The sequence below is a fragment of the Nicotiana tabacum genome, chromosome 12 (genome assembly GCF_000715075.1).
Source record: "Nicotiana tabacum cultivar K326 chromosome 12, ASM71507v2, whole genome shotgun sequence".
Classification (NCBI taxonomy): domain Eukaryota; kingdom Viridiplantae; phylum Streptophyta; class Magnoliopsida; order Solanales; family Solanaceae; genus Nicotiana; species Nicotiana tabacum.
The window spans coordinates 130,093,602-130,107,125 of NC_134091.1; the positions used below are offsets into that span (position 1 = coordinate 130,093,602).

At 31.7% G+C, this 13,524-nt stretch overlaps 2 protein-coding genes across 2 annotated transcripts; one reads left to right on the forward strand and one right to left on the reverse strand.

The window, feature by feature from the left end:
• The first annotated feature begins 2,660 nt into the window (after positions 1-2,660).
• Positions 2,661-5,194, forward strand: LOC107776509 (uncharacterized). Its single transcript, XM_016596425.2, has 5 exons — positions 2,661-2,877; positions 3,577-3,881; positions 4,183-4,372; positions 4,719-4,749; positions 4,817-5,194. The coding sequence occupies exons 1-5, from the start codon at positions 2,784-2,786 to the stop codon at positions 4,986-4,988; spliced, it is 792 nt and encodes a 263-aa protein (XP_016451911.1). The 5' UTR covers positions 2,661-2,783; the 3' UTR covers positions 4,989-5,194.
• A 385-nt stretch (positions 5,195-5,579) lies between these two features.
• On the reverse strand, positions 5,580-6,548 carry LOC107776503 (serine/threonine-protein kinase WNK8-like). Its single transcript, XM_016596413.1, has one exon. The coding sequence runs from the start codon at positions 6,546-6,548 to the stop codon at positions 5,580-5,582; it is 969 nt and encodes a 322-aa protein (XP_016451899.1).
• Positions 6,549-13,524: the final 6,976 nt, after the last annotated feature.

Genomic DNA, 13,524 nt, shown 5'->3' on the forward strand with positions numbered 1-13,524 from the left:
TTTTCTAATTTAATACATAAGGGCGTCTACGAATTTCAACCAATATAATTTGCACATATAAACCAAATACGTACTCGTCACCTCGTGTACATGGTTTCAATTACACAATTTTCACATATGACTCAATGCCTAAGGGGTAATTCCCCCACTCAAGTTTAGGCAAGATACTTACCTTTTTTTGAAATTATGCCGATATTTCAAAATCGCCTTCTAGCTTGAATTGACCTCCAGACCACTCAAATCTATCCAAATTAATTGTATAACTTCATTAAAATTCATCGGAATAATTTCGGATAATAAAATGCCGACTTAAAAATTTATTCTAAAAATTTAACAAAAGTCAACGCGGGGCTCGCCTCTCGGAACCAGACATAATTTTCACGAAATCCGATCATCCATTCCGATACGAGTTCAAGCATACCAATTTTATCAAATTCCAACAACAAATCTTCCTCCAAATCTTGAATTTTTATTTTTGGAAGATTTTCAAAAATCTTGACTTCTTTCATTTAAATCCGAATTAAACGATGAATATAACCATAGATTCATAAAATATAATCACTTTAGGATATAGAACACTTACCCCAGTCGAAATCGTGCAGAAATCCTCAAAGTCGCCCAAAATTCGAGCTCCAAAAACCTCAATCGAAAATGAAGAAATGACAAATTTTCAATTCTTAAGTTTCTGCCGAGGTTCGCATTTGCGAATGAACAGTACCTCATATGAACAGTGTTCGCAATTGCGAATGAACAGTACCTCACCAGAACTTGTCCGAAATGATCCGAAACGACCCTGAAACTCATCCGGAACCTCCCGAACACAAACCATATATGAATTTTAATCATAAAACATGCTACGGACCTGCTCGCGCACTCAAAATACTGAAAAGAGGTCGTATTGACCCGATATTGACTATGGTCAAACTCCCAAATTTTTTAACTTTACTAGTCTCTCAACCAATGATCCAAAAATACACCCAAGCCTCCCGGGACCCGTCAAATCATACCAACAAGTCCTAAAACATCATACGAACTTAGTCGAAACTTCAATTTACATCAAACAATGCTAGAACCACGAATCACAAGCTTAATGAAACTAAGAAATTTCAACTTCTACATTCAATGTCAAAATCTATCAAATCACGTCCGATTGACCTCAAATTTTGCACATAAGTCATAAATGATATAACGGACCTATACAAATTTCAGAACTGGATTCCGACCCCTATATCAAAAAGTCAACTCCCCGGTCAAACTTTTCAAAAAATTAATTTTCGCCATTTCAAGCCAAATTTCACTACGGACTTTCAAATAATTTTCCGGACACGCTCCTAAGTCCAAAATTACCATACAGAGATATTGGAATTATCAAAACTTCATTCCGGGGTCGTTTGCTCAAAAGTCAACTCTCCGGTCAACTCTTCTATTTAAGCTTCTAAATAAGAATTGTTCTTTTAATTTAATTCTGAATCTTTCGAAAATCAAACTCGATCACACCCGCGGGTCATAATACATATTGCGAAACTTCTCGAGATCTTTAGTGGTTGAACGAGGCGTTAATTCTTAAAACGACAAGTCGGGCCGTTACAAGTATATTATGCTAGAACTTTAGTATATTATGATGGAGTTCTAGTATAGTTATACTGCAACTCCATCATAATATATTGGAGTTCCAGCTCTAGTATATTATACCGGAAGTTCACATGTAAAAAATTCGAACTCCAGTATATTATAGTGGAATATTTTCCGGATTTTGAACAGTGTTTTCGTTCAGATTTATTTTTACATGAAAAATGACTTAATTTTGATTACTTTTGAAAACTGTGACTATTTTTCAATTATCACTTGTAAATCTGGTTATTTTTGAATTTCACCTTAAACACAACAGCAACTATCGGAAAAGTCCATATTTAGCACCTTGAAGAGCAAATTTTGTGAGTGTAATGGTAAGCAAGTTAGCCCGACTATTTTTCCAAAAACATATTATTTCGAATTAGTCTAATGTGTACCGAAATTTGTCGTTTAAATTTCAACGTGAAATTATAAGACTTGAACTTAAAATTGCATAATTGCACTACTAAGGGATTTGGTTGGTCCTATGAAGAAATAGTGTTGAGCCAAAACTATTAAGTCAGAAATGGAAGCATCAGTTTGCTATTATTGGGTACTTAATTTGGTCCTATGAAATAGTGAATAAAGTTAAATGTCACAAAAAGAGAAAAAGAGGAAATTACACATATTATCATCATTACTATCATCACTAACTTCAACTCAAACCCCACGCTTAAATTCCAAACAATTCCCTCTTTCACTTTCTTGTCTTCTCCTTTTCCCACTTCTTCTCCCCCTTTTGTACCTTCTTTTTTATTTTTCTTGCTCAACTAAAAAAAAAAAAAAAGTAAAAAAAAGAAAAAGGTACAAAAAATAAAATAGGATAAAGATTGTACAACTCAATATTGATAAATTTTTATACATTGACAATATAAAAAAAAAATTCATATGATCGAATCAACTAAATAATAATTACATGTAAGCGCCGTAAAAATGAGATAACATCCTAAAAAATGAGATATGTTTGTTTTATATTACAACATGTTAAGATATACCGGTATCATAAAAGTTTTTTACTTTTTCTGTCTACATAAATTTAATCATATTGGTATATATACACAAAATCATCTGCTTTACAAAAAGGTAATCATGGTTTCTTGTTTTTGACATGGCCTTACTCTTTCCTCCTCCCTTGCAAAGGAAACTAAGAGCAGAATATGATACAATAGAAGATGAAAAAGAAAGTTGGAAACTTTAGAGCAATGAATACAAGAATTCTCAGCAGTCTTTTATTTTTTCAACTCAGTTCTCTTTGTATCTGTTCAGGTGAATGAACCTTGTCTCTTTCATTTGCACAAGTTTCTTTTACAAAAGGGTATCTTATTCTCTGTTATATTTTTCCATTATTCCTCTGCTTTGTAATTTAGATTCACAAGAATTTGCATGTTAAGTTGAAGGCCAAACATAGGAAGTAGTAGTTGCAGCTCTTTTCTTTAACAGAATATGCTACTTCAACTCTGTTAAACAAAACAGCTATAATGCTCGGACTCTTCGAAAATATCGTCGGGTGCGTGTCGGATCCTCCAAAAATAGTGTATTTTTGAAGGATCCGACATGATTGCGGCAGTATTTTGGAGAATCCTTACAACGTAGTTAAATAGAACCATTCTAGATTTCTTTTCACATTTTACACATAATTAGACATTCAAGCCACTAGCTCTTTTGAGTTATGTTGCACGGACTCGCCAAAAATGATGTCGCACTCGTGTCGGATCCTCCAAAAAATGCACTACTTTTCGATGATTCAAAGCCGAGCAACAATAGCTTTTTTTTTGTGGGCGTGGGGTGGGGTTGTACAACTACATTTCTTGTAGAGATAACTATTGTCCAGTAACTTATATTACCTAAAGTTTAGAAAGTAGTCATAATTACATAAAAACAGAAATGTCATCTCATAGATTACAATAGTCTGTCCCCAAATATAAACTTTTAATGCATATTTAAAAGTTCCTTTGCTCCTTACAGGTTCAAATGCAACACCAAAAGAATTCATAGAGCAGAAGAAAATGTTATACCAAGTAGAGGAGAAATTTGAGAAATCTAACACAATTTCTAGTAGCCAAAAAGATATAACAACCCCTATAACAACAGTTCCAACAGGAAATCCTACCACATCCACTCCTGTCCTGAATCCAACAATCTCAAATCCTGATTCGACTCCCACTGGCCCGACTAATTCAGTAATGACACCAGCGATAACCAATTCTCCGGTGCCTTCAGGCGCGAGTTGGTGTATTGCTAGCCGAGCAGCTTCGCAAATTGCTCTGCAGGTTAGTGGCGGATACAAAATTTAAGCTATATGGGTTCAACCTTTAAGGCTATTAGCATTGAACTCATTGTGTTTTTAAGCTATGGGTTCAGACCTATAATTTATTGCAATTTGAGTAGATTTTTACATATAAATCTATGCTTCGCGTCAAAAGTACTGGGTCAGATGAACCCGGTGGTCCAATGCTACATCCGCCCCTGGGCGGATCTAGACTAGACGCAACAAGTTCAAAAGAACATACTGTATCTAGCTCGGACTTTATAATCGATTGACTTTAAATCCTGGATTCGCTGTAACTGCAGGTTGCTTTAGACTATGCTTGTGGCTATGGTGGTGCTGATTGCTCAGAAATTCAGTCTGGTGGCAGCTGCTACAAACCAAACACTCTCCGAGATCACGCTTCGTATGCATTCAACAACTACTACCAGAAAAATCCAATTCCAAATAGCTGCAATTTTGATGGCACTGCTATTACTACCAACACTGACCCCAGTAAGCTAGTTACATTTGTTATTAGTTAATTACTATGTCCAGTGGCGGAGTCATGATTTTAAGGGGAGTCAAAATATAAAAAATTAAACTCACCAAGAGTCAATGGGTGTCATTATATAGTATATATATACATATTTTTTTTAAAAATTACCGAGCTAAACAGTGTAATTTTTCAACGACCTTGGAAGCATGTGGCTCCACCACTCACTATGTCGTTATGACGTGTTAGTTATTGAAATACGTCACCATCTCATTTAAAAGTTTAAACTATTAAAGAGAACAGTCTTTTAATTACTTTAATTATATTATGTCTGTCAACATTATTAAGTTCTTACTTTGTATGCAGGTAGTGGTTCATGTCAATATCCATCAACAAGGTAACTTAATTGTTATACTTCTTTTCTTTAACAGAGAAATTCTGACAAAGCTTGGGAATTTTTACAGCACAAATGCATCTATTTTGAACATAAGTAATGCAAGTGGAGTATTTGGCGCCGGACCAATTACACCATCTACCTCATCAGCTGCCGCGACAAGTTGCTCTTTAAATTATCATTTCTACATCTTAGCTTACCTTGTGATACTGCTAGCCTTAATACTGAAGCTAATTTCATAATATTGGTTTAGTTGCTTTTATTTTTTCTTTTCAAAAAGGGTCAAAACAATGTCTCAAAGGCAAGAATTGGAAAGTTTAAATGAAAGGGCAAAACTCAAAAGGAAGAAAACAGATTCAGTCAAAGTCCAGGCAAGAATACAAGAAAGTATGTCAAAGAAGACATGAAACTGTCTCTTTTCCATTAATACATTGATATCATTCTCAAGGCTATAGGCATTACTTGTATTTGTAAAATAAAGACAAGATAACAGTTTTCGTTCTTGTGTTATATACCATTACATACATACTACAGATCTGTCCAAGAAATGACACAATTAGTCTGTGCCTACACAAGGCTTGCAAAAAGTCACATATATATGCACAGAGCATGCGATGGTTAGAAAAGAATCCGATCATTATATCAATACTTATATTTAAAGGTTCCATTAATTAGGACTAGACCAATTCTAATATTAGCAATGTATTCTGGAAAAGAAAAGGTTCCTAGCTACTCTAAACTTTCTCCAAGATAAAATGTTTGGAAAAGAATAAATCAGTCAACTACATCTTACTCCTAAACTAGAAAGTGTGTGATTCATCCTATTGCGATCATCACGCCAAACATAAATTCTTAATATCCGTTGCGCAACATTGTATTCCCCTGAAAGGATGAGTAACTATAAAATTGGCAGTAGGAGCACAAGCGCCCAATGTTGATGATCCACCATTGTACAGAAAGAATGGATCATCCAACAATTCTTCTGCGGACGGCCTAACAGACATGGGAAGTGAACACTTCTCAATGATATCCTTCACTCTCGAGTCTTTAACCTTTCCAAGAGATGCAGGTTTTTCACCAGTGATATACACTTTCCTAAGTATTTGCCCTTGATTGTTGCATTCCCTATATGGATATTCACCAGTAACCATCTCAAGAAGACACATCCCGAATGCATATATATCCACCAGTTCATTGTATTCCTCATCGTAGCACTCAGGAGCCATGAATTGAGGCGTTCCCTTAACCTCTTTGGCGAAATCACCCTCCATAAGACGAATCGCCAACCCAAAATCTCCAAGCTTAACCTGTTTCCCACCACTCTGAACAAAAATATTATCACACTTGATATCTCTATGAATGATCTTCGGGTTCTGTCCATGAAGAAAGCTCAAACCTTCAAGAATCTGCCTACCCCAGTTCTTGATATTCCCCAAATCAACACCACTCCCATTATTACTTTTCAACATATACTTTGTCAAACTGCCTGAAGGGAATAATTCTGTGATCATGTTTAGGGTTTTTGCCTCGGAATCGAACCAGTAAGAGAAACACTTCATAACCCTTTCATGGTTTAAAGATTGCAAAAGAACAGCCTCAGAAAACAACTTTTCTGGGGTTTTTAATAATGCTTCACCATCTTCTCCATGAAAACTAATTTGGTTCCATGCAATTTCAATGTTTTGAACTTGATCAAAACCTAGGTACACTTCTTTATAAGCCCCTCCACCTAACACGTCACTATATCTAACGAACCTATCACATGGAGATTTCTCTTCAAATCTGTGTAACACATAATCCATCGTAGCTTAAATTCGGATTTGAAGAAAACAAAGAGATTGAAAAACCAGAGTGTGACGTGGAAAAAAAGATCAAAGCGGGTGTTCAGAGAATGCTTCGATTGCAGCTGAGAAAGAATCCATAACTAACGACAAATTTGGCTGAAAACGCATGATGTTTGATAGCTTAAGATGAGATGATCTCAACCTTTTCATCTCATGAATTTATGCATTAAACAGAATGAAAACAAAATTAGGAGCCGATGACAAAACGATTAATGTAGGTAAAATATAGTGAAGGAAGGGCATAATATTTCTTTTTCGTCCGAACTTAGTAGTTATATAGTAGAATAGAAATTCCCTAATTAGTGAAAAGTTAGGATTTCACATAATTAGAAGCTTCTGCCTTCACGGTAAAGATTTCCCAATTCAGTTTGGATTAATCTTCCCTCTCGTTTTACAATTATTTTCCTCATTTGACTTGGATTGAAAGATAGAAGAGATTTGAACTTCGAATTTTTTCTAGTTTCTTTATAGAGACAATAATAAGTAGGTTCATTTAGTTAATACTTAGTAAACTGTAAAATCAAAATATGGTTATTTCCACACCCAAAAAAACGCATTGTTTTATTTAGTCACAAAGAGAAATTTTAATTACGACATTACTTCGAAAACTAAATTATTGTTAAATAAGGTAGAATAATTCTAATTGGATGGGTTATTAAATCTATCTATATCTATCTATCTATATTTCTATATCTATATCTATCTATCTATATTATTATAAAAGCACGAATGTTAGAACACTAAATATTGAACGACGAAAATATCCTCAAAATATTACTCGATTTTTATACCCTTTGAAAGCTAAATTAATTTAAAAAGGAATCACCCTTAAAGGATGAAAACGTAATATTAGTGATCGTGTAATACTAATTGCACTTGGACAATAACTTCGAATAAAGAATCCGCATGTCCTAATTCTGATTTATTAGAAGAAAAAGCACAAGAAGAGATAAAAACCTAATCAGTCAAAATTATGTCCCACAAAGCAGTTGAAGTGGCATAAACTTAAATGAACATACACCAAGATACTGTTCACAAAGAAATAGGCAAGATATGACAAAGACACAAAGTTGCACATCTTTGTGCTACAAAAAAAAAATACTATCTAATTTAACTAAATCGATCATCTTTGTGAATTCAACCGGTGTGGAATCATTTTAAATTCAAGTACTATATACTGCAATAATATTGATTTTTAGTATTTAAATTGTTGAACTTTATCCATGTAAATTACATTACAATGTAATATATTTAACTTATTGCTCATATAAATGTTTGATTGTAGATTTACGTGCAACGCACGTATACAGAGACTAGTACTATATTAAAGCACGAAAGCCCTTAGCAAAATGTGATTCGTTTTTTTTACCATTTTAAAATATAATTCACACTAGACAAAATAGTCATTTAATTATTTTCTTAATATTTAGCATTTTGTAGTCAACTAAAACTTTACTTATTAAAGTTTTCCTTATTTGAACGAGACTACACATAGAATTCTAATATTTAGGACATCAAAATCAATTATATTTATCATATACAATATTATATTATTATACTAAAAATATAAATGTTTACGTGTCATATTTCCTAAAAGGATGTGCATATAATGTAATGGAAGGAAACGGCCAAAATTATAATAGATAGCCTAACCGTAATTTGAAAACTAACAAAGGCAGCAAAATTTTTATATTAAAATAAATAAATAGTGGAGCTCTTAATTAACTGATTAAAGAAAATATTCAATTTAATTCTTTTTCAACTTCATCATATTAGTAAATTTATTTTTCAAATTGACAAATAACTTTTTAAAAAAAACTTGACAATTGTACTTCAGGTTGAAATAATCTAATTTAAGAGGTGATAAAGAGATATATAAATACGATCTTATCATTTTACTTAATTATATCAACCATATGCTAATTAATCAAAAAATTAAGAAGACAATTAAATAACTTTGATAAGTGGGGGCAAAGCGTGAAATCATAATAAAGCATCTGAGGATTTATGCAAGACATAATTTCTTCTTAAGCTAGCTAAATATGATTAACATTCATCATTTTCAGGACCTTATATTTTTTCCTATAATATTTTTAATAACTCGTACACATTGGTTAATATGGATATGCAATATTTAAAAGTTATGTGTTCATGAATATAAAGTACACGTGCAAAGCGCGTACCATGAGACTAGTTATTATAAAAGCACGAATGTTCCACGATAAATGTTGAACGACCAAAATATCCCTAAAATATTGATCGACTTTTACACCCTTCAGTATTTAAATTATCTCTTTAACACTAATGTCCAAAAAAGTAAAAGTATTTGAATTCTTGTAGAGTCCAAGTCTTTTAAAAATCAAAACCATCGGTTGATGGCTTGATGCTCCAAATGATCTGTTGGTCATTCAAACAACTGGCTCTCCAATTTGCTTTAGGATACAAATCCTATTTGGTCCTATTTTCCGATTATGCAAACTTCATAGTTTTAGTAGGAGATGACCTAGAGATTTAAGATTAAGTTTAGTCGGTCATTGAATCCCGCACGATAAGAGCAGATTACTCTATCTGAAAGATCATAATCTTCAGCCTTTGTCCAATTTGAACTCCCGTCATTACTAAGTAATTCAACTCTTAAAAATTCCTTTTGATTGTTTGAATGCTATTTGTAAGTTGTATCTGTAGTATTTTGGCTTTTCTATAAAATATAATTATGTCATGAATATCATTGAGGCAGGAATATCATGACACTGCAGAAATCAAGGAAGCTCCACGTAACCACAAATTAATGATTTCTTGAAAGTTGAAACTTTATCATCTATACACATGGTAATAATTGTATAACATTGTTGTGAATATTCTTGTGTATTTTGGCTACTCTATAATTTTAACTGTTGTTAGTATTTATAGAAGTATTTTTCCTTATTAAGTTAATAAATATTTTCATGTACTAAATACATATATGCATGGAAACTCTGACATATGTTGAAGATACAATTAAGTAAATAAAAGTATGTTCTCACTAATAGCTTAACCTTTTAGATGAGATGATCATACACTTTAACAATATATAGTTAAAACAATTAATATACAATCTTCAAAGTCAAGCCTTTTTTGTCGTACGAGTCTTCAGTCAAACGAACTACGAACAACATTCAGTATAGAAATAACAATTGTGTTGCTCCAGAATATTTCTTTCATTAAGTAATATTGGATATAATTGCCATAGTGCAGACAATTCTTTTAAATAATAATGTTTATTATCATACATATCTTTCTCATGCAGGAGATAAATAACTCTATTTATTTAGTTCAATAGTGGGATTTTATACTATCATGGACATCATATATAATTCCTACTATTGGTAGAATCTTTTTAAGATAGTATTCTACTATTTTTGGACTACTTCCAACATAATTCTCATTGAGAGAATTCTTTTAGGATGATATTCTAATTGTTATTGGACAATTCACCGCTAATATAATTCTCATTGATCGAATTCTTTTAATATAGTTCTAATTGTTATATTGGACAACAACGAGTAAATATAACAGAGACCAATACAAAGAAAATTCTAATTGCTAGCTTTTGGACAGCCAGGACTCATTGCCAACTGATTCTAATTCCAATTCTTTTTGGATAGTATAACAAAAATTAATTCAAAGTTACTTTTATCAGATTGTATATTGTTTGGATATATTAATCCCCTTTCTTTTTTTATCATTGAACTATATTGTCAATGCAATGGGATAATACTAACTTTTTTTTTATAAATGTTTTTATTCCCCTTCCCTTTGATTTCCCTTTGATCCCTCTTTGTTGGAGCTTTTGCTCCTTTGGTGACTCGAACCCACAATCTCGGGGTTGTAGGTGGGGGATGCTGTCTATCTGAGCAACCCCCTCTTGTCGGATAATATTAACTTATTGAATGAATCCATTTCTAAAAAGAAGGAGCCAAACAAGAACTTATTCTTTTACGATCATTATATTTGTGGACCTGGAGTAGTACCTTCATTATATTTCATGTATTGCTTAATTTATGTAACTAATCAAGCTTTGTATCTTTAGGAAAACATATTGTAACTTGACTAATTAATTTCACTTCTCGCCATAACATATTTTCTTGAAAGGTTTTAATATTGGAATGTATTTGCCGCAATATGTTTTCACATAGAGACAACTATACGTTGCCAGAAAGGATTAACCAGAATAGAATGAACGAATAATTCGATTCCATGCTATGTTGTGTGTAAATGGGAGAGTTGCTCTGCGAAGCTGTGCATTCAGTATTCTTATGGAGGAATCATACTAGAAAGAGAATCGAAATGGCCTTCAAAGAAAGCGAGGGAGTGATGGGATACCAATGTCGTAAACAAGAGTTATGAATATGACAGAACAGTCAAAAATGATACAGGAGATCAAACACCGGAAACATCGTCTATAAGGAAGACAAAACTATTAGGCGATATACGACCCTATTGCAATTTTTTACATTATAAACATATGTTTCTAACTTTATTAAATTGATCAATTTGGCAAGACGATAGATTTTGAATTGAAATATTATGTTAATGTAATAACATAGATTTTAATATTCCAAATATTATAGCAATTCTTTTCACGCCAATGGTTTAAATTGATTCTTTTTTCTTATATATAATTTTTAATAAATTTAATTTATTGTTTGTTCATATATAATATAGCGAGAGATATACGTGCAAAGCACGTATATAGAGACACTAGTTATTATAAAAGTATGAATACAATGTCGGTTTACAAAAATAACCTTATAATATTAAGCATAATAACTCATTATAAAAGGACATAACCGAAATTCTAGATATTAGCCTTATAATCTTAATAGTTTTAGGACATGATACTACACGTTAGAAATCCTACATGATTATCTTTAGGAATCATATTAGTATAATTACTTTCGGGCATAGACATATAATACTACATGTTAGCATGTATACCTAATACATTTAGGATCACGTTATGTTTCCTTTTAATATAATTACTTTCGGGGTAAAGACATATTTTTAGTCATGTAATCCTATTATTTTTAGGATATACTTCTTAAAAATTTCTATTACTAATTTAATTTGAGAATGTATTATATTGTCAAATCCATTTAGAAAAAGAAGAGCATATATTATTATAAAAGCACAATACAATATTAATAGACCAAAATAGCCCTAAAATAATTAAAAGAAAGAACTCATAGGGAAATGACATAACTGCAATAACCTATTTTTTTTTACTACAATACCTTTTATGCTAATTTTTAATATTTAACATTTTAAATTTAATAAAATTTTATTTATAAAAATATGTAGGAAGGTTTAATAAAATCAATTTCATAAGAATCCTCCGTATTGGCAATACATTACCACTCCATAATGTCCAATATCAAAAAAAATAAAAGTAATATTAAATGGACTGCATAAAGAGTTGAAATTTAGAAAAAACAAATACCCCACGATAATATATTTTTATATTATATTTGAACTATTTTTTTACTCAAATAATATTTTTTTATCAATATTTTGTGTAATATTTAAAAATACCCAATTATTAAATAACAACTAATAAAATATTTAAGAATATAAATGTGTGAGAAAGAAAAAAATGGTTAGTAATAATCAACACCACTAATAATTCTACAAATATAAAGATCTAAAAGTGAAATGTCATATTAATCTTTTACTCTTTGAAAATAAAATTTATGGTGGATAAAATTATAATTAAGATTAAATATTCAAAACAAGAGATGAACTAATATTAAGATCTGAATCAGCATAGAATAAATTATTCTTTATCTAAAAATCAAATAATTAAATTTTTTAATTAATTATTTAGATAGAAAATCCAATTCAGTTTTTTTTTTAAAAATTCATCATATGAGTAAAATTCTTATTCAAGTTAAAAAAATAAATCTTAGGGTACATAAATTTATTCTATAAAAAGAGCGTTAGAACTGTCACGACCCAAACCGATGGGCCGCGATGGGCACCCGGTACCTTACTCAACCGAGTACCAATGTAACGTATCTTTTGTATCATACTATCATAGGTAAGTGAGTCGGAGAGGATGTCATGAGATAAGTAGAATAAAACATGAGGAAATACTCAATATAGGGTGACCCAACTTGATATACCAATTATACATATGACGTACTGGCCTATAAGACCGATATGATCCTTAATATACTTTAAATATAGGCCGACAAGGCCATACCAATATCCCTATACATGGCATTGTTGGGACCAAACACACTCACACAAGTATACGTGGTCGTCAAGTAATAGAGTAGTGAATAGAGTATCGTTCCCACGAGGACTTATGATTAACTTTTGACTAATTCAAACTCAAATAGCTTATCAATTCAATCGATTCCTTATAAAATAGATAATTGTCTAATTTACTACCTAAAAAGACTATCAAGTAATGGAATACCAGAAATCAACACAATACTTAAATAGTTTTAAATAAAAATCAATGGGAGATAATATTCCAGGGTCACGGGTTATTTAATAATCATGTTACATTCTTAGCTTAAAAATAACTAATTAATTTATCTGGATTGTTGGTTCACAGGGTTGATATTACTCATAAGAGTCTGTCGAGCCCTTACTAGCCTATTCAAGCTAACTTAATACCTATATGTCTATGGAATTAAACTTAACAAGAACGCATGTACAATTCCTGTATTGCAACCGAGCAAGGCAATTAGGTATATGTCTATCCCAATTGCGAATCCTTTCCCCTATGCCCGGGTTTAAGAACTTGCTCTATTTAATTCTATATGCAATCTAGAGTTCCCACTTTCGAGTTCAACTCTAGATTCGTAGATAATATTTCGCTGTTAGCTACTCAGCAAGATAATTAAAAACAGAATTAAATAAACAACCCGATATGATAAAATCAATT

Bases quoted from the DNA above. Each gene is read 5' to 3' on its own strand.
- LOC107776509 (XM_016596425.2), top strand. From the start codon at position 2,784: ATGAAAAAGAAAGTTGGAAACTTTAGAGCAATGAATACAAGAATTCTC. The intron at 3,882-4,182 runs GTTAGTGGCGGA...CTGTAACTGCAG, and splicing joins CTTCGCAAATTGCTCTGCAG to GTTGCTTTAGACTATGCTTG. The intron at 4,750-4,816 runs GTAACTTAATTG...GAATTTTTACAG, and splicing joins TGTCAATATCCATCAACAAG to CACAAATGCATCTATTTTGA.
- LOC107776503 (XM_016596413.1), bottom strand. From the start codon at position 6,548: ATGGATTATGTGTTACACAGATTTGAAGAGAAATCTCCATGTGATAGG.